At 43.4% G+C, this 25,158-nt stretch overlaps 1 protein-coding gene across 3 annotated transcripts in view; it reads left to right on the top strand.

Annotated features, from left to right (window-relative positions):
• Positions 1–23,096, top strand: part of prdm11 (PR domain containing 11) — a 202,059-nt gene extending 178,963 nt beyond the window's left edge. For all 3 annotated transcript variants that reach the window (XM_072518836.1, XM_072518834.1, XM_072518833.1), the window contains one exon: positions 13,722–23,096. In XM_072518836.1, coding sequence (XP_072374937.1) covers positions 13,722–15,904 — 2,183 coding nt within the window. In that variant the 3' untranslated portion in view covers positions 15,905–23,096. The remainder of the gene's footprint in view (positions 1–13,721) is intronic.
• The last annotated feature ends 2,062 nt before the right edge of the window (positions 23,097–25,158 follow it).

The following is a 25,158-nucleotide window of genomic DNA, read 5'->3' as shown; positions in this document are numbered from 1 at the left end:
GCCGGAATGTGGCGACTAGGGGCTTTTCACATTAACTTCATTTGAAGCCTACTTGTGACAATAAGCGATTTTCATTTCATTTCATGATGATGCTGAGGAATTGTATGTTATCTGCAAGTTGCTCAGCAACTTTCGAATTCCACACATGCGCAGTTTAATATGGAAAGCTGGAGGTTGCTGTTCAAGATGCTTCTGAAAATGGCATGTACCATCTGACTAGCCATCCAAATATACCAAACAGCATGAAGTTGATGTACTTGCGACATAGGTACTGGTTCAACTTGCCAGTGTAGGGTTTGTCCTTTCCCTTCTAAACATGCTTCTAGTGATGTGGTAAATCCTAATTACTAGTCAAGTATCCTTTATCTGAAACTGCTGGGACCAATTGCATTTCAGATTTCAAACAATTTCGGTTTCTGGATACCGCATATAAATTTACATTACAATAGCCTAAGATAGCTATGCTGTAAAGTAAATGAAATGGCTAGAAAGGTGTAATGTATCACCGAATAATAAATGCAAAGTACCTGTAATTTCCTTTTTGACATGTTCACAAAAATAAAATCACAAGGTAAACAATGCAGACAAACAACTAGACTTCTTTCGTTAACGCTTGATGAGGTTCAAAAAAGTGAGGTTCTTGGATGTGCTCCATTTTTGGATTTATAGGTAAAGGTTCTCGACCTCTACTGCCAAACAACTTCTTAATACTGAAAATTAACGTTTCGAAGTGGAGACACAATCCCTCAGCTTTTAATTATTATAAATTTAAAAATAAATGTTTCAATTCATGTGCCTTTTATCTCTTCCTTTCTGAGTCTTTAAATCTAATCTTTCTTTCTCTCTGTTTCACTTTCTGTATCTGATTTGACATTGAAGTCAATATTCTTGATGTGTTAGGCAGGTAGGTTCGATGTGGACTGCACTCGATGCAGGGAAGCTAGAAACAGATGTCGAACACTGGAGAAAATCCAACACTGTTTTATTCAATGATAGAACTAATATACAAATTCAGCTGTGGGTCGACACCATACTGAACTGACTGGAGACCTTGTAGTAGCCTGACCAGACTTACTAGCTACCACATGGTGTTTGCACTTGCTAGCTCGTGGACTCTGACTGTCTCAGTGGCTGGGTCCAGAGAGAGCGGGAAACCTAGTGCCATCTGGCTTTAAATCGATAAAGTCACAAAATGTACAAAAGTTCAGTCTACAGATTCAGTCTTTGTACTGGGTGACGGATTCTTGTCGATCGCTGCAGAGGTGGATCAGGAGCCGCCTGCATGTGGATAGGCGGGATCGCTGCCATCGCGGTGGTCGCATGGGCTGGTAGGATTGCTGGTAGATCGGTGGCCTCGTGGCAGGGTACGTCCGGAGGAAGCATCATAGGCGGCCGGGCACTTCGGTCAGGTAGCGGGCGTGGAACTCTTCGCAATGCCCGTCTGTTGCGCCGTAGCAGGGAGCCATCAGCCATGCGGACAAGGAACGATCTTGGGGCCACTTGTTTGATCACAACAGCTGTGGCTGACCAGCCGCCCTCAGGCAACTGGACACAAACATGATCAGTTGGGGCCAGCTCGGGTAGATCCGTGGCATGAGCATCGTATGGGGCCTTCTGTTGGGCCCGTGACTGCTGCGTTTTCTGTAAGACCGTGAGGTGGTCACGGTCTGGAACATGGATGGCTGGAACTGTGGTCCTCAGAGTGCGATTCATGAGCATCTGCGCTGGAGACAACCCAGTGGACAGTGGGGCTGCCCTGTATGCCAGCATCGCCAGGTTGAAGTCGGAGTCTGAGTCTGCAGCTTTGCACAGCAACCGCTTTACAATATGGACCCCTTTCTCGGCCTCAATATGGACCCCTTTCTCGGCCTTCCCGTTCGACTGCGGGTAGTGGGGACTGGAGGTTACGTGACAGAAGTTGTAGGACTGTGCAAAATCAGACCATTCCTGGCTGCAAAAGCAAGGACCGTTGTCGCTCATTACCGTGAGCGGAATCCCATGCCTGGCGAACGTTTCTTTGCATGCTTTGATTACTGCCTTCGACGTGAGGTCGGACAGTTTCACCACTTCTGGGTAACTGGAGAAGTAGTCGACCAGGAATACGTAGTCACACCCCTTGGCGTGGAAGAGGTCAACACCTACTTTGGACCACGGAGAGATCACGATCTCGTGCTGTTGCAGCGTTTCCTTGGGTTGAGCTGGTTGAAACTTCTGGCAGGTAGGGCAGTTGAGGACTGTGTCGGCAATGTCCTGGCTGATGCCCGGCCAAAAGACCGCCTCTCGAGCTCTGCGTCGGCATTTCTTGACCCCAAGGTGACCCTCATATAGCGCTTATACTTCCTCAGGAAACTAAGGAAATTCGGCATGTCCACATTAACCCTTACCAACCTTTACAGATGCACCATAGAAAGCATCCTATCGGGCTGCATCACAGCCTGGTATGGCAACTGCTCGGCCTAGGACCACAAGAAACTTCAGAGTCGTGAACACCGCTCAGTCCATCACACGAACCTGCCTCCCATCCATTGACTCCATCTACACCTCCCGCTGCCTGGGGAAAGCGGGCAGCATAATCAAAGATCCCTCCCACCCGGCTTACTCACTCTTCCAACTTCTTCCATCGGGCAGGAGATACAGAAGTCTGAGAACACGCACGAACAGACTCAAAAACAGCTTCTTCCCCACTGTCACCAGACTCCTAAATGACCCTCTTATGGACTGACCTCATTAACACTACACCCTGTATGCTTCATCCGATGCCAGTGCTTATGTAGTTACATTGTATATGTTGTGTTGCCCTATTTATTTTCTTTTGTTCCCTTTTTTTCTCATGTACTTAATGATCTGTTGAGCTGCTCGCAGAAAAATACTTTTCACTGTACCTCGATACATGTGACAATAAACAAATCCAATCATGGAGTTGGCCCAGTACCATAGCCCGCTTGCTCTGAGGAATTACGATCCTGTCGAGTTTCAGAAGGATTCCCTCCACCACCATCAGGTCGTCTTTTACGTTATAGAACTGGGGACATTGTCCCTTCTGCCAGCCATTGGTAAGGTGCAGCATCACACGCTGCAGCAGAGGATCCTTGGCCGTCTCCTCACAAATTTGGACCACCTGTTCGTCGGAGGCCGGAAGGTTGGTGGCACACAACTGCACTTGCCTTTCTATGTGGTAGATGAAGTGACTTTGTTCACACGGTGTGGTAATGGACCTGGATAGGCCATCTGCAACGATCAGCTCTTCGTCTGGCGTGTATACAAGTTCAAAGTCGTAGTGGTGTAGCTTAAGAAGAATTTGCTGTAACCGCGGTGTCATGTCATTTAAATCCTTCTGGATTATATGGACTAGAGGCCTGTGGTCCGTTTCTACCGTGAATTTTGGCAGGCCGTAAACATAGTCGTGAAACTTGACTATCCCTGTCAGGAGGCCCAGACACTCCTTCCCAATCTGAGCGTACCGTTGCTCAGTGGGCGTCATGGCCCTGGAGGCATACGCCACTGGAGCCCAGGACGAGGAGTCATCTCGCTGAAGGAGTACCACCCCAATGCCGTCTTGGTTTGCACTAGTCAACATCTTGGTTTCCTTGGTTGGGTTGAAGAACACTAGAACCGGGGCTATGGTGAGCTTTGCTTTCAGCTCACGCCATTCCTCTTCATGCGTGGGCAGCCATTGGAATTCCGTCGACTTCTTGACAAGATGGCGGAGGGCCGTGGTGTGGGATGCCATATTGGGAATGAATTTCCCGAGGAAGTTGACCATCCCGAGGAAACGGAGGACCGCCTTCTTGTCCTCCGGGGTCTTCATGGCGTTGATCGCCGAGACCTTGTCGGCATTTGACTGCACGCCCTGCTGTGAGATGTGGTCACCCAGGAACTTAATATCCGATTGACCAAATGAGCACTTGGCCCTGTTGAGCTGGAGACCATGTTCATGAATTCTCTGGAATACCTTCTTGAGGCGAGCGATGTGTTCCTGGGGCGTTGTGGACCAGATAATTACGTCGTCAACGTATACTCGCACCCCCTCGATGCCTTCCATCATCTGCTCCATGATGCGGTGAAATACTTCGGAGGCAGATATGACCCCAAAAGGCATCCGGTTGTAGCAGTAGCGACCGAACGGGGTGTTGAACGTGCACAGCTTGCGACTGGACACGTCCAGCTGTATTTGCCAAAAACCCTTGGAGGTGTCCAGCTTAGTAACGATTTTGGCATGAGCCATCTCACTGGTCAACTCTTCACGTTTTGTTATCGGGTAATGCTCCCGCATGATGTTGCGGTTTAGATCCTTAGGGTCAATGTAAATGCAAAGCTCCCCTGACGGCTTCTTTACGCAGACCATGGAGCTGACCCAGTCTGTTGGCTCTGTGACCTTCGCTATGATGCCCTGGTCTTGGAGGTCCTGTAATTCTTCAGACGATCCTTGAGGGGTGCCGGCACCCGGCGCGGTGCATGAATTACCGGGGTGGCGTTCGGCTTGAGCAGGATTTTTTATCGGCATGGGAGCGTGCCCATTCCATCGAGTATTGAGCGGACACTTCACGTTCCATGCGCCATCACGCATGCGCAGTGCGGTCGGTCAACGTACGCACCTGCGCAGTCGGGTTGTCGGCCTCGTTATCCACTCGGTCGTGACGTGCATGTGCAGGGATCCGGGAAAAGCGCGCGAAACGGCCACTCTCCTCGATGCTCAGGCCCTGCATTTGTGCAATGGCACCCATTCCGCCTCGTGGGAGGCCAGCTTTGCAGTTTCTGCCGCCCTGATGTGGGAGTAACGATTCTTGGCATGCTCATGGACAACGCACGTCTCGCTAGTGACAGAGAGGGTCAACTGTTTGACTTTCAGGAGCTGCTGCCGAAGAGAGCCGGAGTGGACCCCGAAAACGATCTGAGCCCGGATCATGGAATCAGCCGTTGGGTTATAGTTACATGACTGCGCTCAGATGCGCAGATGGGTCACGAAGGACTGAAAAGGTTCATCCTTACCCTGAAGCCTCTGCTGGAAAACGCACCGTTCAAAGCTCTCATTCACCTCAATGTCGTAGTGGCTGTCAAACTTCAGCAGGACTGTTTTGAATTTTGTTTTGTCTTCGCCATCAGCGAACGTAAGGGAATTGTAGATGTGGATGGCGTGGTCCCCCGCGGTGGAGAGAAATAGCGCAATCTTCCTGGCATCCGATGCTGCTTCGAGGTCGGAGGCCTCGATGTACAAGAGGAACTTTTGCTTGAAGATCTTCCAATTGGCGCTGAGGTTGCCGGAGATGCGGAGGAGGCTGGATGTTTTCCATTTCACCGGATGGCTGCTTGCTGGTCAATGCTGATTCACTCGAGGTAGGTCCGTCAAGATCAGCATCACTCTGGTACCATGACGTCTAACACTGGAGAAGATCCAACACTGTTTTATTCAACGATAGAACTAATATACAAATTCAGCTGTGGGTCGACACTATACTGAACTGACTGGAGACCTTGTAGTAGCCTAACCAGACTTACTAGCTACCGCATGATGCTTGCACTTGCTAGCTCGTGGACTCTGAATGTCTCAGTGTCTGGGTCCAGGGAGAGCGGGAAACCTAGTGCCCTCTGGCTTTATAGTGGTAGTGTCCTGTCTGGTGATTGGCTGCACTGTGTTGTGTGCTTACTGGTCATCCTGTGTGTCAATCACTGCCTGTCTGCATCTTATATACATGAGTGGATATTATGACAATTCTAACTCGTACTTCCTGGTTCAGACTCCGCACTGCTCATTAATGATTCCTCAATCTGAAAAAAGTTTAAAGTCTCAGTTGGTGTCACTATTTCTTCTGAGTCTAGAAGGCTATAAGTTCAAGTCCCACTTCACAGATTTAAGCACAAAAATCTACACTGACATTCCAGTGCAATATTGAGAGGGCACTGCACTGTTGAAAGTACTCTTTCTCAGGTGATCATACAAGATCATGTAGTCACTATTTTGAAGAAGAGCAAGGGAGTTCTAACCACTGTATTGGTCAATATTTATTCCTCAATCGACATCATTTAAAAATGATTATCTGGTTCATTATCATTTAGCTATTTGTGGGAGCTGTGAAACACAAACTGAATGCCATATTTCCTATATTACAACAGTAATTCCCGCTTCAAAAGTACTTAATTGGCTGGAAAATGTATTGGTACATCCTGAGCATGTGAAAGATGCTATGGGGAGATTTTTCGGCGGGAAAATCGGTGAGATTTCTTGGCCTTGGCAGTGCGATCCGGACCACAATTTTCAGGCACTTGGAAAAACAATGTATTCTTCAAATGAAAAACGCTGTGCCTGTGGCCCGAAGTATCTGACTTGCCCGCTCCAGGGGTCATCTGAACACTTCAATGAAGGGGGCTCTGCATTTAAATGGATCCACAGCACCACTCGCATTCAAGCCAGGAGGATGGCAGCGAGGAAACCAGCTCCTAGATTTACAGAGAGGGCCCTCAGCTATTTGTTAGATGGCGTAGAGGGGAGGCGAGCTACAATATACCCTTGGGCTGGCAGGAGGCCCTCTAGAAAAGTGCCAATCTGACCAAGAGGACGGGTGTGCAATGCAGAAAAAAGATGAATGACTTATTCCGATCAGCCAGGGTAAATGTTCGCTGTCTCCTCTCTGTACTCCGCTCTGCCCTCAACTTCCAGAATGCCACCTCGTCCCCACATGCCACCAGATCGCAGGTCCCCAGCACCTGGCTTCCCACTGGCATCTTCAAACTGGCCCCCCCCCCACCCCGACACTCCTTACCAGAATCCCTCCCTGCTTAGGCGCAGTGCCCAGACATGCCAAGTGTTGTCTGCCTCTGACCTGCCAGGCATCCAGCTCATATTCTCTTTTGTGTTCCTGCAGGAGAGGCTCGCCCAAAGCTGCCGCAAGCAAGAGAAAATGGGCAGCGAGCTAAGGATCCTGATTCCAAACGAGGAGAGAGCCAAGGAGCTCAAAGGAGACGAGCAGGAGTGGGCCAATGCTAAGAACAAGGTGGGCCTATGAGAGAAAAATGAGGAGCCACTACACGTTCATCCAGATGAGCAGTCTCAAGTGAGTTCTGTGTAGTCCAAACCCTTGACCAGGCCATATACTAAAACCTTGTCCTTTGCCTTGCAGGAGCATGAACCGAAGAGCCAGACCCGTCTACCAGCGGTGTCCCACACTGTCACAACCTCGGAGGAAGACACGGATGAAGCATCACAGTTATCACCTGTACCGCCCACCACCGCAGAGACACAGACCTCATGTGCAAACTTAGCAGGCAATCTTCTGGGTCACTATCTGCTAAGCTGCACACTGTTTCTGATGCACATTAGGTGGAGGCAGGATCGTACCAGGGATTGGACAGTCAGCGGTCTGTTAGATCCCAGGTCTCAGCTGTGCCTCAGCCAGGTGCCGTGGCTCTGGCCACAATGGTCCCTCAGCTGCAGGAGATGCAATGGCAGAGCAGGGAATGTCAGGAGGGGATGTCAGCCACACCCTTGCGACAGCAACTCCAAATGAAGATTCTCAAAGCCTTCTGTCTCAGGAGATGGTGCCGGCAATGCATGACACTCAGGCCACCATTGCCAGGGTGGCATCCGCAGTGGAAAGCCTGGGGCTAAGGGGTCAGACCCATGACAGGAGAACTCTGAAGTATGGCTCATTCCTGAGGACCATGGCTGAGGGTTTCAATTGCATGGTGCAGACAACGTCAGGCCTCCAGGACTGGCAGCGCCAGATGACGTTGAGGCTTCTGGAGCTCAGTCTAGCTACCCCTCCGTCCCATGGAGTAACCAAGGAGCTCATAAGTACCTAGATGGAGAAGGATCTGCTGGAGTGCATCCTGGAGCCATCACTCAGGAGATCCTGGGAGTGCCCAGCTGATCTCAATCCCACCCCCCCCCCCCCTTCCTGAGACTGGCACAACTCGGGCACAGCCGGCAGAACATGGTGACATGACGTCAGTAACGTCTGAAAATAGGCCGATGCCCTCCAGGTCCCGGCCCTCCAGAGGACGATTGCTAAGGGCATCTGAGGCAAACGGGCGTGGAAGGGAGCAGGCCACCTCCACTTCTGATGTGTATCCTGGGAACATACCCAGGCGCAGTATAAGGAATTGTAGAGGCACAGTGTTGGCACGGGTGAATTTAGGCACAGGTAGTTGGGGGTCATTATCGCTTGTAACATTTTCAAATGTCACTGTATTAAATATTATTGCTCTTCACCACCTATAAGGCGTTTTAATATTCTTTAACCCTCCTCCCAGTGGCATAGCGCTTCTCCCCATCTGGACATAGTTCTTTTCACTGTTCTTCAATTTCAGGCAAACAGTTAGGCCCACACATTGCAAATGTTTTATTCGCAGTGATATGACTCAGGCATGATTCAGTGGATGCTAGACCCTCGCCCCTAATTCATCCTTTAGAGCTAAGGGGCAAAGGAATCTAGGGCCAAACCTCACTCAGACATGCGTCACGGAGTCAGCTAGCCACAGACAGACATGAATCAGACATAAGCAATAGCTGAAGGCATCACAGAACATTCCTCACTGCGAGTCTTCATCACCCTCCAGCATTGACTGGGCAGTAGGCACTCGAGGACTCCCAAGCCCCAGCACCCTGTCGGACAACATGCTGGTCTTACTCCATGAAGTAGGAGGCGATGAGAGCATCCCTAGCTCTCCTGCCCATGCACACCCTTGCACCCACCTGACCTTCATCCTCCGGATACTGAAAGGCCTCTTCTTCAACTGTCTCCTGAATGTTCTCCTCATCCAAGGATACATGCTGCTCCTCCAGGCCTTCCTCGTGAAGGTCATCACCCCACTGCAGAGCCAGGCTATGTAAGGTACAGCAGACTACCATGATGCGGATGAGCCTCTGGGGGCTGTACTGGAGAGCCCCACCAGACTGGTTGATGCACAGACACGCATCTTCAGGAGGCTGATGCATCGCTCTTTCACAGTTCTGGTGGCATTGAGCCTCGTTGTACCGGGCCTCTGCTGCGGTCTCTGGCCTCCGGACTGGTGTCATCAGCCAAGACTTCAGGGGATAGTCCTTGTCCCCTACAAGCCATCCCTGGAACATAATGTGACCCTTGAAAATGCCCAGAATCTGCGATTGCACAAGGATGCACACTCCCTGGAAACATGTTCACACGTGCATGAATCTCATGGGGTGGTCATACACCAGCTGCACTTTGAGGGAGTGGAACCCCTTCCTGGGACTCTCTGATATCACGGTGCACGTACAGCGACATGGGTGCAGTCGATCGCCCCCTGCACCTGTGGCAGACCAGCTATGGTGCCGAATCCCGTAGCCCGCACATATTGCTAGGCCTGATCCAGGTTGAAATGAATAAAGTCCTTGCATAGGGTGCATCCGTGACCTCACGGATCCACTTTTGAATGGATGCCTGCGAGGAGCTACACAGGTCACCCGTGGAGTCCTGGAATTACCCCATTGCGTAAAAGTTGAGGGCTGCTGTGACCTTCATGGTCCCTCTCCAGGGACACCTTGGCTGCGAATGAAGCCATGGGAGAGGGGCAGACAGTCAGGCTGGACGACCCCCTTTGTCGCTCGCTGCCTGGACCTGTTGATGGTGAGTTTTGCCAGAAGCAGGTTCATGAGGAGATCCTCCTCCTTCCCCGCCCCTCTCCGCACCAGGTGCCATAGATTAGGAGCATGGGGCTGAAGTGCAAACAATATTGTAATAATAGGTTGCCTTCTCTTTCGGTGTCTCATTCACCCAACCCATTATGTCCTTGACACTATCACACCCACCCCCTGCCCATGTAGCCTGCAGTCACCCCAATCCCCCATGCTATAGACTAACAGCCCTCTCAGAACTTTTAAACAACCGAGGCAGCAGACTTCAGAACCATCCACACCAGCCATGGCCCCCATCCCAGAAACCCCTACCCCCTCCCCAGAAACCCCAAGCACAATTCCCTCACCCCTCTACTCCGGAACTGGCCATCTGTTCCTTTGGACTCCCTGCTGCTGGGTGGAGACAGTGGTCATGGTTCCTGGTTTCAGTATTTAAAAAGCAGTAATAATTTGCGCCAGTGTAACATCACGCCTGGTGGGTGAGAAGATTTAATGAGGGCTGAAGATGTGGCATTAGCCACGCTAAGGGTATTATCATGAATTCAAATTCATGCAAATCAGGTTTGCGCCTTCCTGAGCATGAACTTGATTGCATCATTGGGGAGGGCCCGGGAAGATCATGTTTCGAATCTCGACGGCACAAATCGGTAGCCTCTCACGAGATTTAGCAGCCATTAGGGAATTTGCACCTGCAGCTATCGTGGCCTCTAAATCCCACCCTATAGCAATGAAATTATTTTTCTTTCGATCTGATCGGTTAAGGAAATACATATTTTCTGGCCCTGTTCACACACATTGCAGGTGCTGTTTGCTTTTTGGATTGTGGTTTGACAAAACTGCGCAAAGCCCATAGTTATTCTGTGGGAAAGAGCACATGTAATGCTGTTCATTTGCTGCACTGAGCACCATAAACCATTATCTATTTGCAGGGTTTATTTTGTTATACACCATCATAGTGAGAGTTTGCATTATTCATTGGTAGATGTTTTTATTTTAGATCTACAAAATAAAGGAAAAGCTTGCACAGCAAATTTAGTGATACTTTATTCCTTTGTGTAATAAGACATTTGTAATGTTTTCTTGTGTTTCGCTGGCTGTGAATATTTATTTACACGACTGACATTGAAACTGTAGCACAACATTTCAGATGCACAAATTTTAAAAATCTATTTGATTTTCTTCATTCTTTGTTTTCACATTCAGCTAGCTTCCTAACCTCACCTATTTCCAGACTTCCTCAATAGGTTTAATCCATTTCCCTGAACTAGTAATTTGCCTCCCAGTGGATGATGACATTTGCCTGTGGATTTCTACTTCCCAATTCTTCTCTCTTTCTCTCCAAACTCAAGAAGGAGCAAATAATCTTCACATACAAGCGAATGAAAATCATAATCGAGTTGATAAGTTGTTAGATACAGTTTACCCTAGTATAAGTACCAGTTATTCAAATACAGTACTAATTGGTTTAATAAAGCTGCAGGATTAAAACCAGTTAGGCATTTATTAAGGAATATATACCAACTGTTTATATTTGTTTTTAATTGACTAAAAACCCATTTTCTTACACCGAGTTGAAGTCAGGCCCTTTAGTGACCACAGACGAGTCTGAGGCGAGTGGATAAGAAAACTAGTTATATTCTGGCTTTGACAAAGGGTCATCTGGACTCGAAACGTTAGCTCTTTTCTCTCCCTACAGATGTTGCCAGACCTGCTGAGATTTTCCATCATTTTCTCTGTGGAACTAGTTATATTACAAAGTTATAGTATGCAAAATACTCTCCAGACAGGTCTGAGGTGTCAGTTCCAAAACTGGATCTTTATATTACTGGTTATTAGAGTGTCCATGGGCTCCCTTCCCCTCAGCACGGAGCTCATACTAAACGAGGGTCACGAGGAGGCTAATTGATTCTATCCCTTAGGTTTTGTGCGGGTTATAACAGACCTCCTCCATGGAGTCTGTCTCCTGCAAAATTCTCATCTGCATGTATAGATGATTTATCTCCTTCTGTATTATCTATTCAGCTGTGCATTTTATTTATGCACATATGTTAAAAATAATGAGGTTTCAAGATATGCAGCTTAACGTTGGACTGTGACAGCAAATTAGAATTGGTTTTTAGTGATTAAAGAAAGTTCTAATAGATGAATATGAATTTATTTGTGTGTGTGTGTGCTTTTTGTATTTTCTTTCTGGATCTAACTCACAGCTGTGTGTTTAGTATACTATACAAATTAGATTACAAAAATGGAATACAATGTACAGAGATGACAACTCACATTCTTAGAGTAAAGTGTTCAGCTGTAACAAAATAAATCACAGTACTTATTATTTTAAATAAAGACAGTGATAATCTGACATTTCCACCTTAGGATGTGGGTAAATCTAGCACGATTAGTTTCAGTGTATCAAGGATATATAAGCAAATGTTAGCTGTCATTAGACACTTGGACACTATAATGTAAGTAGTTGTGACAAAATGTATGCAATAGGTTTCATTGTAGATTGTATTTATATAAATCTCTTAAACAACTGTGAATTATCATTGTTTTAAAACAAAATTAGTATCACTGCACATCTCGCTGGAGAAAGATAAGAGCTCCTTCCCTGACATATTTCTTCAACAGTGATATCTAACCTTTAAGGGATAATGTTTGGTCTCAATTCCATCATCATATTAGGCTTTAACGGCATCTAAACAATTTCTTAATGTTAAACAATAGCTATTATTTTTAATTAGGTGGATTTACTAGATTTACATAATTTTTGCAAACCTATCCTAAACTGCAAATGTCATCATGGTCACTGCCTGAATGTCAGACAATCTCAGACCTTCAAAAGAATTGAGAACTTCGAAATATGTCACCTGGAGGTGGCATGGGGGTGGGGTGGGGGGATGGTTTGATTTAATTTGCATTGCTAAGTACATGGATATAAATAAAGCATAGCAGAAGTAACAATTTCCTTTGTTGTTTGAGAGATATTGGTCCAAATTGTTTTGTGGAAATAAGTGAAGCTAATGCTGCTTGCCATTATTTATGCACAAGTCATTTAGCAATTTACGGTGAGGGGCAGATGCTTAGTTAAACTCAAATATCCAAAGGTTGTGCTCTGAGTTGGTTTGCGAAAATGGCATCTTGCCACCTGGCTCACCATTGATGCGCATCGGATGATGTGAAGTTGCTGTATTTGCCCAGTAGACACCTAGTAACTCACCAAAGGCAGTTCAATCTTATTATTCCAACCTAAGTGCCCTTTCAGTGATGTGATGAGTATTAATTACAGTCAACCAATCTCTAGCACTGAAAATTATCTATTACCAGAGTGGGGTCTAAATCTTAAGGTTTTATTATTAGAGATTTAAAAAATGTGATCTTAACCATAAAAAAACTTTTCTCGTTGAATTCTCTCTCTCTAGATCCAATCTTTTTTCCTTCTCTTTATTTTCTTCAGTACCTGATTTAACATTGCATTCACCCCTCTAATTTACACTTCCTTTTCAATACTTGCACTGTTAATTTCAGTCTTTCAACGTGATTGGTTAAGGGATACACACTTATTTGCTCTGTTCACTCAGATTCCCCTGTTTCTGTCACTATAATGCTCTTTCCTCATACTTTCAGCAACTTGGGCAGCACAGTAGCATAGTGGTTAGCACTATGGCTTCACAGCGCCAGGGTCCCAGGTTCGATTCCCGCTTGGGTCAGTCTGTGCGGAGTCTGCACGTTCTCCCTGTGTCTGCGTGGGATTCCTCCGGGTGCTCCAGTTTCCTCCCATGGTCCAAAGATGGGCAGGTTAGGTGGATTGGCCATGCTAAATTGCCCTTAGGTTAGATGGGGCTGCAGGGTTATGGGGATAGGGTGGAGGTGTAGGCTTAAGTTGGGTGATCTTTCCAAGAGCCAGTGCAGACTCGATGGGCCGAATGACCTCCTTCTGCATTTTAAATTCTATGATATTCTATGATATTGCCACGTAGAATATTGAGATCAAGCCAAACTGATTGTAGGTGCCACTAAATTCCCTTCTACAGCAAAATTTGGCCCAATATGATGTGAATTTAAGAAATTAAGAAAAATAAATTAAACTTTTAGTTGCTGAAGTTATCTGTATGTTTTTTCTCTTTACCCATCTTAGCTCCAGAAGCACAGACTCCTGTACCAGTTGTCATGGATGACACTAGTGAGCAGGAAATGGATTCAGCTGATGAGTCAATGTCGAATGAAATGCTGGCCACCACAGATGAAATATCGAAAACAGCTACTGGTACTGGTCGGAGAATCAGACGCTTCAAGCATGAGTGGCTAAAGAAGTTCTGGTTTCTACGCTATTCACCCACTCTAAATGAGATGTGGTGCCATGTTTGCAGGCAGTACACTGTTCAGTCCTCAAGGACATCAGCCTTCATCTTGGGCTCTAAGCAATTCAAGATCCACACCATCAAGCTGCATGCCCAGAGTAATCTTCATAAGAAGTGCTTGCAGCTTTATAAGCTCAGGATGCATCCAGAAAAAACTGAAGAGATGTGCCGAAACATGACACTGTTGTTCAACGTTGCCTATCACCTAGCCTTTGAAGGAAGACATTTTTCAGATTTCAGGCCTTTGGCTGAACTTCTGAAAAAATGTGACTTAAAGATTGTTGACCAATACTTGAATGAGGGAGACTGTCAAACTTTAATTCATCACATTGCAAGGTCTCTTCGTGAGGATCTTTTTGAGAGGCTCAGGGTATCTCCATTTATGAGTGTGATTTTGGATGGGCAGACCGATGACTTGGTTGCCGATAATGTTGCAATCTACATTCAGTATATTACCAATGAAGGGCCAGCTGCTACAGAGTTATTGTCCCTACAGGAATTGAGTTCTGCAACAGTGGATGGTTATACCCAAGCACTGGACAGGGCCTTTGGGGGCATAGGGATCAAATGGAAAGAGGAAAAGTTAATTGTAGGACTTGGGGTAGATGGAGCCACCATGACAACAGGGCTAAGGGCAGGTTTGGCCATGAAGATCAAAAAGGCTCTGCCTTGGCTACTCTCAGTCCCATGTGTGGTGTATAGGCCTCACTTGGAAGTATTGGATGCTATAAGCAACAAGGAACTAACGTGTTTGGAAGAATTAGAGAACAACTTGAAGCAGTTGCTGAGTTTTTATCGTTATTCCCCTAAACTCATGTGTGAACTAAGAGCTACTGCAGCAACACTTTGTGAGGAGACAGAATTCCTTGGTGACATTCGAGCTGTTAGATGGATTATTGGAGAACAGAATGTCCTGAATGCATTGATCAAGGATTATTTAGAAGTGGTAGCTCATCTTAAAGATGTTAGTGGTCAAGCACATAAAGCAGATGCTGCTGCCATTGCTTTGGCTCTACTGCAGTTCCTGATGGACTATCAGTCAGTTAAGCTAATCTATTTTTTATTAGATGTCATTGCTGTACTTACACGACTGGCATTCGTTTTCCAGGGCGATCACCTCTTCATTACCCACGTAGATGACAAGATTGAAGAAGCCATTGAAGAAATCAGCAGATTGGTGGAATCACCAGGAGAATATCTACAAGAGTTTGAGGAGACTTTTCACGAAAACTTTCATGGTGTTCCTCTGAAAAACTTAAGAGTAGCAGAAGCCAAGTTCAATTCAATAAGAGAAAAGATATGCCAAAAAACCCAGCTGATTCTAGCCCAGAGGCTAGACTCTAATAGTCGCACAATTATTCGAGCATGTCAAGTGTTTGATGTTGCCACGTGGCCCCAAAATGAAGAAAATCTGATGAGTCATGGCGAGGAAGAGATCATACATTTATATAAGCACTTTGAAATAATTCCATCGTTTGCGAGGGAAGTAGGTCTGGATGGCAGAGACATTCAAGGAAGCTTATTGCAAGAATGGAAGGAGCTCAAATCTGAGTGTTACAACAAGAATGGTTTCAAAGAGTTGAGCCGTCACATTTTTAAGTATAAACAAAGATTCCCAATACTAAATCGGATCACTCAGTTATTACTTGTCTTGCCAACTTCAACAGCAGCTTGTGAGAAAAGTCGTGGTGCCTTCTACCGGATACGCAACAATAACAGGTCTCGACTTAGCCTTGATCAACTCAATGACCTTCTGACAATTGCTGTCAATGGACCACCCATTGCCAATTTTGAGGCTAAGAGGGCACTGGACTGTTGGTTTGAGGAGAAGTCAGGGAACCGATATTCCTTGTCTCCAGAGATGATAACCAGAGTTGCTTCATTGGACCAGAAACCAACATTACATGGTTTGGACATGGGAACTGATTGTCTAACTGATATTCATGAAACCATAATGTAAATGATTGGAACTTTATACTTCCATGATTTAATGGGAATAATTCAAAACTCATTCATACTTAGGAACTTTATGAAAATGATAATTGGTGACAGAAAGGTACAAATATCAGACCAGCAAATTCAACAGGATATTGGTAGTTTTTCACATGTAAACCACAGCAGTCCTGGCCTGTGGGATTCAATTTGTACATTGATTTATCTGTTTCATTGTCGCCTTTGGCATACCTGTAATCAACTATATTGAAAGCTCAAAATGGTCTGAATGGACTGGTCTGCTAAAGGTTTGGTCCTGTTTTGTCACCGAAGATATTAACTGCTAATTTGCTTTTAGGAATGCAGATATTAGATCTTAAGAAAAGTGATTGGTCATTCTAATTTTTCTTTAGAAACTAAGGTTATTTAAGCTGTGTAAGGTTGATATAAGAGTCACCGTGTCCAATCTTAACTCCTTTTGTTATTTACATAAACTATAAATATGCATTAACGATTAATGATTGATGGGGCGAGGGAGGGGGGGGGGATTTGTTATTTGTGGGGTTCTAAGATGTAAAATACATAGCCCAAGTGATTTAAAAAGTATATGTATCTACATTATTTTTATAGATTACAATTATTGATAATAGATGGTCACGCTACATGTCTAGTGAGCATGTCTTAAAAAAACACAGGGAAAGGAATGAATGTATCATGCAAATATAATACTCTATCTCATTCCATTATTGCTGTGGAAGAAGGCACACCACTGCATTAGCTGAGCATGCACACTTTTGTTCAGTAAGTTAGGCTAGAGTTCAAAACCTACTAGTATGTGTGCTTATACAGAAGAACTGCTGACAGAAATTATTCTTCCATCTGAGAAATGTCGACAGTCCAATCCACTTACCACTAGTTAACAGTCTTCTTGGAAACTGTCCTAAAATTAGGTGATACTGAAACTGTTTGATAATTTCAATCAGCAAGGGAGTCAGGACAGTCACTTTGAGAATGGCAAAGTGAAGCAGCAATATGATGCGTTGTGAGAGTAGTATTTAAACTTGGTATTTTTCATAGTGTTTGTAGAGGATCCATACCTTGCCTAGAGTGCCAGATGCTTTCACTGGCTGTAAAGCACTTTTATTACATACAAATCCCCAAAAATGACCCTGCATTTAGTTTGACAGTTCTTAGTCATACTTGATGCCTGTGGTGTTTCAAGTTTTTACTCTGAATTGAGTAACCGCACAACTGAATCAACATCATTGTTGTCAGGTCTACAAATTCGCATTTTAGCATTTAATCTTAACTTTTTTTTAAAGTCTCCTACTCTGTAAATGAGACATCAGTTGTCGAGGAGATATGATTTTTGAGAGTTTTAAAATATAAATTTTAGTAGAACAAAAGAAAAATATTTTGTTAATGTGATATTTTCTCATTAAATTAACTTTGCCAGTAGAAGTGAGATTTCTGTCTCCAGGTGCCATTGGCAGTTTCTAGATGACCATAACAATCTATGGCCATTTTAAACATTGACTAGACATTGTTGGTACTTTAACTTGTAGCCAGCAACTCCTGCAGAACTGAACACTAGAACGGCATGTAAACCTGGATATTATGCCGTGCGATATTATTGTACAACCATGTAACACATTTGCATGAAATTAACATAACTGCTTTCTTTTTAAAATCAAGATCAGGCAAATTAACCCTGTCGGTCTGGGCAACATTTTAATACACAATTCAAGTGACAAAGTCGATAGGAAAACAAAGCAAACGACTGTTCTACCTGCTCACGTTTCTGATCTCAGAGCAATTTGCTCAATGCACATTAAGTCATTAAATTTAGTCCTTTATGAATTAATTGCTCAATACAGATTTTAGAATGCGGTAAGACTATCCCTTAGAATGGTACAAAATGTCAGGGCCTTTAAAATAAATTCCAGAAAGACCCATAACCAATGTACACATTGCATTTCACAGTGAAGCTTACTGGTTTTATTTATGTTATATGGCCCTGCAAAACATTAATTTTTGGCAGTTTATAGTGCACAATATCCGAGATGAGAATTAGAGAACTATATTGTTTTTAACCAATTGTTACAGTATATTCTAAATAATGAGGTTTATAAAATGTTGTGGCAATGTTAGTACATCCTAACAGTGTAATTGTGTTAAGTTTGAGCTTCATTTCAATCACTATAGATTTGATAGATTCAAAGCAGAGATGGGAAAGTGCTATAATTGTAAGTAGCTTTGTTAGCAGGTAAGATCAATTTCCATGACATAACCCCACTCATATCTTGTATATTTGCAAAATATCCCTTCTGTCTCCAAGTATAAGCAGTAATCTTAGCTATGATCAAAGTTGCTGTCACTAAAACAAGTGCTTAAATTGGCTTAAATTTAATAAGCGACCAGGAATAGAAATTTATGACAGCCAGGAAATCTCCAGCTATTAAAATATTTGGTTTATGAATTTCAAATATTTGAGCAACCTGTTGTTTATTCAAGATCCAAATGGAATTTTTCTGATGTCTACAATGGAGAGCAAAGCAAATATCTTTTGTCAGCATACTGAAGCTCCAGTCTCAACATGGTTTGTATATTTTAAATGCATGTCTATTTTTGTAACCATGTGGAGATTGTTACTGTATTTAAAGTAATTGAATATGCTTGCTCAAAGTTGCTTGCCATGGACTATCCAAGTTATCGATGGCTGCCAAATGCAATGAATTAATTGAGTTTCCATACTCTTAAGTTACAATGGTTTAACTTCTTTTTTTTACCCGGAACTGATAACAACTGGGGCTATTAGCATTACAGTTAAAAAGAAACTAAATAATTACTAATGATACCAGGAAATATGTGGGCAAATATTAATTGGAGGGGAGAAGGGTAGCATAAATGCACAGATAACTAAGGCTATTGTGCATGCAATAGTCTGATGGAGTATAGGAATAAAGTTGCTTGGAGTTAGCTATCTTTCTAGATTTGCCTTTTTATGCTTCATGTGATGTGTATGAACTCATTCATGGTGTGTAAACAAACTATGGGGAAAAAGTAACAAAAATAATCAAATATAGAAGAATATGGAAGCTTCAAATCACTTATTAGTCACCGTTGACACAGTCGGCATCATCAATCAGTTGTCCAAAGGAACACAAGGAGACGATGACCGCCTCAAACTGTACTTGCTATCAAAATATCACTTGGATGATGCTGTTCACCTGGGGATTAAAGCCACATGAATGACATACATCGTCTTATGCAATATGATTGATGATGGTGTCATTGACGGTGCTGAAGACAAATTGTGATATATTTACTACTGGGCTACATATATAATTTCTCTTTTTTGTTTCAGTATAAATTTTTTAAGCATTATGTAGCATTTGTTCATATTGTGTTTCCTTCAACAGAACCCATTTCATTGCAATGCAGGTGTATTTTAATAACAAATTAAGCAGCTTTTCAGTTATGCAAACTTATTTCTTTCTCTCCCTATGCCATTTTGTTTCCCTTTCCGACTAGTAATCCCCTGTGCTATTGGCTTCTTCAGCTCCCAGAATTCTCAGATCACCTGGGAAGTTGATGAGAGCAACACTTTGATAGCTTTCTTTGAAAATGTCCTCCATATACTGAAGCACTTTTTCCTTTATCCTAGCCTCCCCCTGGCAAGAATACTTTTGAGGGAAACATGGCTGTAAATCCTGTTCCTTCTACTCTGCTGATATTTGCATTGGTACACTGATGCATTGGTACACTGATGCATTGGTACACTGATGCATTGATACACTGATGCATTGGTACACTGATGCATTGGTACACTGATGCATTGGTACACTGATGCATTGGTACACTGATGCATTGCACTTCTTGGCCCAATGGACTTATCACCACCAAGAATGGGTTGGAAATGCAACCAACTTGTTTACATTTGACTTCTTACAGTCAATAGAGAAAAGGAATTACATGACATAAAGTTAAGCTGAGTTGCTGAAAGTTCCTTAGTGAAATATATTTAAAATCAGATGTTTGTGTTGAAGCACTTACCTGTTGCCTACTTTTTGATATATTTATTTGATATAGGTTGTTTAATTGAAAAACAAGGGGCAATTGCCTCCATGCACCAATGTTTGGCTCTATTAGTTTCAGTTGAAAGGTAAATAGCTGCAATAGTATTTTAGTTGAAACCAAGCTTTTGTTTGAACTTTCTAAATGAAAGTGTTAAGAAAATGTTTGTACTTTTGTTTCCACCTGGTTCTCATTCTCTTATTTCCTCATCCATCTCCTTCGCAGCACATTATAGCATATATGCAGATCCCACATGAAGTATGCAGTCAGGAATTTAGTACCTTTTGAATGTGACTTCTTCCCACTGCCTGAAATTAATTTCTGATTAAGGGTGCATTAATAATGCACGTTTATTGTTAGCACAAAGTGACTTCCTGTTCACAATGATGAAAACTGACAGTATTCATCTTTAGTTAACAACCAACCTGATCTCCGAGGAAAGATCAAGACTCTGAAGAGAAATTTACACAATTTCGGTTTGACGCAATCTGGAACATAAATCCAATGTTGTTTCAATGGTTTTCAAAGTGCTCAAGTACTTTGCAGCCCCAGCCCCGCTTTTTAAGCTTAGTTCACCTTAAGTTAAATGTTTAATGAGCAAGGTTCTGAACATGTGCATTGTATCTGTTGGTAGAGAGTAGTATGGTGGTGTTCATAGATCTAGGCAAAGCTCTTTGGAGGTCAATTCCCATCATGCAGGTGCCAAGCCATGTTAACCTGAGCGGTGGCTAGCGATTGTAGTGTAAACTCATCATTGAGAGGCAACTTGCTATTGGGCTTCTGCAAATATTTTCTTATTAGCTGGGTTGGTGATTGTTCCAGATCATCCCAATTTACATAGCATCATCTCTGCTTGGCATTTCCATGTGTTGGCACAACCGAGACTAAGGAGAGGATTTAATTCTTATATCGTGTCTGGACTGGGAGACAATGGGGGCAGAGACCGTGTAATTACACGGGAAGACGAGAGGTGGAATGCTCTTCACCTACCTGACTCTCAAATTCAGACAGGTACAGGAAGGTGACAGACAGCCTTCCCATCTGAAGGCCAATTGACCAGGAGATGACCACTTAAAGGTCTCATTCTGCTGCTGGTATTTTACCAGTGGCATGGAAAGTCGGGAGGGAGGAATTTGCGGATGGGGCCAATATAACATGGGGAGGCCGCCCAGATAAATGCTGGCAGTTTCCTTGCAGGACGTATGCTCCTAATTGCCCTTGAGAAGGTGGTAGTGAGCTGCCTCCTTGAACCTTGCAGTCCATGTGGTGTAGGTATACCCACAGTGTTGTTAGGGAAGGGGCTCCAGGATTTTGACCCAGCGACAATGAAGGAATAATTATATATTTCCAAGTCAGGATGGGGTGAGTGACTTGGAGGGGAACCTCCAGGTGGTGGTGTTCCCAGATATCTGCTGCCCTTGTCCTTCTAAATGATAGTGGACATGGGTTTGGAAGGTGCTGCCTAAGGAACTTGGTGAGTTCCTGCAGTGCATCTTGTAGATGGCACACACTGCTACCATTGTTTATCGGTGGTGGAGGGAGTGAATATTTGTGGATGGAGTGCCAATCAAGTGGGCTGCTCTGTCCTGGATGTTGTCGCGCTTTGTGGGTGCTGTTGGAGCTGCATTCAATCGGGCAAATGGAGAGTGTTGCTTCACATTCCTGATTTGTACCTTTGAACTGACTTTGTCAGGAGGTGAGTTATTCACCACAGGATTCCCAGCCTCTGATCTGTTCTTGTAGCCAAGTATTTATATGGCTAGTCCAGTTCAGTTTCTGGTCAATGTTAACCCCCAAGGTACGGACAGTGTGCCTATATTGTAAGTTGTGATTGATCCAAAGGAAGCTGAGAATATCATTTGGAGTACTTTCCAGCACTCTGGGTCTCTAATGGCAGGCACTGCAATGAATTAACTTCAGGGTTTCCTGAGTATATCTACTAAGGAGATATTGGGACATAATCATACAGAGCATGACTTCCTGAAACTGCTGTTATATTGTGCCAGGAATTAAAAGGTGGATCTCCCTGACAATTACCCTTAGTGAATCCAGCAAATTTATAGTTGCTGCTGGCTGCACAATCATAGATCTTTATAGCGCAGAAGGAAGCCATTTGATCTAACACACCAGTGTCAGCTCTTTGAAAGAACTTTGAAAGAACTGCTCTTTCCCTGTAGGCCTGAAGATTTTCCATTTCAAGTATATACCCGATTCTCCTTTGAAAGTTAGTAATTAATCTGCTTTCACCATCTCCTCAGATCATATCTAGCTGCTGCCTGGCCTACAACCTCCCCCCGGCCACTCTCTCCTTCCTCACCCCTGGGGAACTGAAGGATCCCTGCTGCTGCTGCCCTGTCTAAGATGAGCTAGGCCAGCACAGATCGAGAATTGAACTTGAGATCTTCCTGGGACTGCACTGAATAATGCATGTTTTTAGTAGTTAGGAAGAGCTGCCCCTGTGTGGCTGGTTTACTTTTCTCTACATAAAAGAAGACGGTGCTGCAAAAGATTTAATTCCAGGAATAGAAAAAATAATCATCTGATAGCTACAATTAGTTATGCAATTGTATTTGGTTTAGCATTAATTTAAGAGCTTAAATATCTGCAAGTGTTGATAAAAAAAAAAGCAATAATAAGACATTTAAAATGAGAAAAAGTTGCTATGTATAAACATATAAACTGAAGGATATAATCAACTACTGTGGATCAAAGTTATTTTTATTGATGTCATCATGTAAATACCTTTATTGCAATAGTTTAAAGCTATACGATAGTTGATATGAATAATACTAATGTCTACTGATAAAGGGAGTTAGAGACAATGCTCAAAATTTAGAGGATTTGTTTTGTTCTTTGTTTACGGTTTATTAAATTTATTCTTGGACTCCTAGCCAGAAGAGACAGTGTGATTTGACGAAAACATCAACATTAATACACCCAGTCCTCAAGGATCTTCCTCCTCCCTCAAATTATATGCCATTTTTAGAGATTGATTTTATTCCTCATTTTAGGTTCTGTTCAAGGAAAAGCAGTGTGTTGTCTTTTTTGAATAATCAGACTGTACTTCCTGTCTAATTAAAACTGCCTGTGTAATCTATACATTTAATAAAAGCAGTAACAAGTCTAATACTGATGATATCAAATCAAGTTGAAGTGGATTTCTTCTAAGACTAACAGGTTGGCTTCCCAGCAAGTTGGTAACAGACTTCAGTCTCAACACTTTTTTTTTTAAGTTCTCAAATCAAATCAAAACAGAGTCTCATTGGATCTGGTCTGATGTTTTGTTAGCCACAATAGTTTTTTTATTGATATTAATTCACTGCACTTAATTTTCCTTGATCTGCTTATTTTCTAAGTCTCTTGAAACACCTTAATCGATCTTGTATGTTAATTACCTAATTATTTAATTTACTGTAATTATCTGGATATTCAGTCAATGGAATTAAATATCAGGCTTTGCATAGAACAGGCGCGCACTATCTGATAGCACCTATTTTATGCCAGTGCCTATTTTATGCCACCTTCCAAGTAAAATTTCTACCCCAACACGCTTAAATCTCAGCCGGAAGTCTCCCCATCTTCTTAAGGCTGACTGGAAAGCAAGATCTCTTCCACGCTGACTTTTAAATCATGGCACCATATAACACAAAAGGAACCCATTCAGCCAATCATGCCTCTGCCAACTTTTTGAAAGAAGTATCCAAAATGTCCATCTCCCTTGCTCTTTCCCGCAATCTCTTCAAATATATATTCAATTCTCTTTGAAAATTACAATTGAACCTGCTTCTGTCGTTCTTTCAGTTTATGAATTCCAGAAAATAACCACTCTTCCTATGTTAAATCCACTACAGCCGCTACATTTTCTCAATGGTATTATGAATATGTACCACTCTGTTAACTATTTAACCTGGAATTCCCAGCAATGACCCAAATTAATATCCAAATAACTTGCATATTTCAAGCTGTAACCCAATGTTAACCAAACTTAACTTCATGGCAGCATCATAAAAGTTAAATCTATAAACCCTTCCAGGCCACGTAACTTAAACTGTCAATGTGACAAAATTCCAACCAAGAATGCCCCTCCTTATGAGTCCAATGATTAACTCTCAAAAACCATACACTATTCTGGTCACAGCAGCCACTCCTCCCAGACTTCAAGATTCCACAGTCTGAAAACCTGCCCTGGAAAGGTGTCAATCCACTATGGTACCTTATTCCAAATGTGTTCTGCAGTAGGGTCGACAGTGTTACCTAGTTGCCATTAAATTGCATATCCAGCCATTGCAGTTGAATCATGGTCTCAAAATGATAACGAGTTACTGCTCATGGGTTTTGCCATGAATTGTCCCCACCGATTCTCACCACCTAATCAAAGCAGCTGCACCTGCAGAGAAATTTGATCTTTTTCTAGTCAGATGGTGTAACACATTACCTCCTTGAATGGATTGAGTTGAGTCTTTGCGAACAAGGTGTGGCGCAGAACCATGATATTGGATTTGCCTAGGAACTGGGAATACATTCCATGAATAAAATCCTCTTTTCAATTCAGACTTCAAAGTGTGATGTGAGATGTTCTCCATCTTTCCCTAAACACTCGGATATGGGTGCCTAGCTGCACCTCCCCAGAACCTTCCTCTTGCCTCTCTGCCTTAATTATTCAAAATTATTTGACAAATCATTTTCCTTGTATGCTCCGTTTAGATGAGAGAAATACTGGACCGTCTGCCATTCTTGATAGCAAAATATGCAGCCACGAGCACTCAAATACAGCAACCTCATTTTCATTGTAATGCTTTGCATTCCTTCTTGAACCAATTTAGTTCTGAAAATCCATGACTGGAATAAATTTTGACGTAACTGCTCAGAATGTCTATTGCTAACCTTGGTGAACTTTCCGATGTTGGGAAACTTCCCTGATTTTTGTGCCAAAGGTGGAATCACACCACTGGGATACATACCGGATGTCGACAGATTACAATATTTTCTTAATGAGAGTCTCGAATCTTTGGGAAATGGTTTAGGTGCCGTTGTACACAACTGATTAGCAGCGAGTGCGTAGACAAAGAAAGAGGATAACAGGTGTTTGAATTCTGCAGTGAGGAAGTAATGCTTTGGTTATAGAAAGTCTTAGTCAGACTTCACCCGGAATTCTACCTTTACTTTTGGGTAGCAGAGAGCAGCACGGTGGCACAGTGGTTAGCA

This window comes from Scyliorhinus torazame, chromosome 10, assembly GCF_047496885.1.
Source record: "Scyliorhinus torazame isolate Kashiwa2021f chromosome 10, sScyTor2.1, whole genome shotgun sequence".
Classification (NCBI taxonomy): Eukaryota; Metazoa; Chordata; class Chondrichthyes; order Carcharhiniformes; family Scyliorhinidae; genus Scyliorhinus; species Scyliorhinus torazame.
This window is presented reverse-complemented; position numbering and strand designations above follow the sequence as displayed.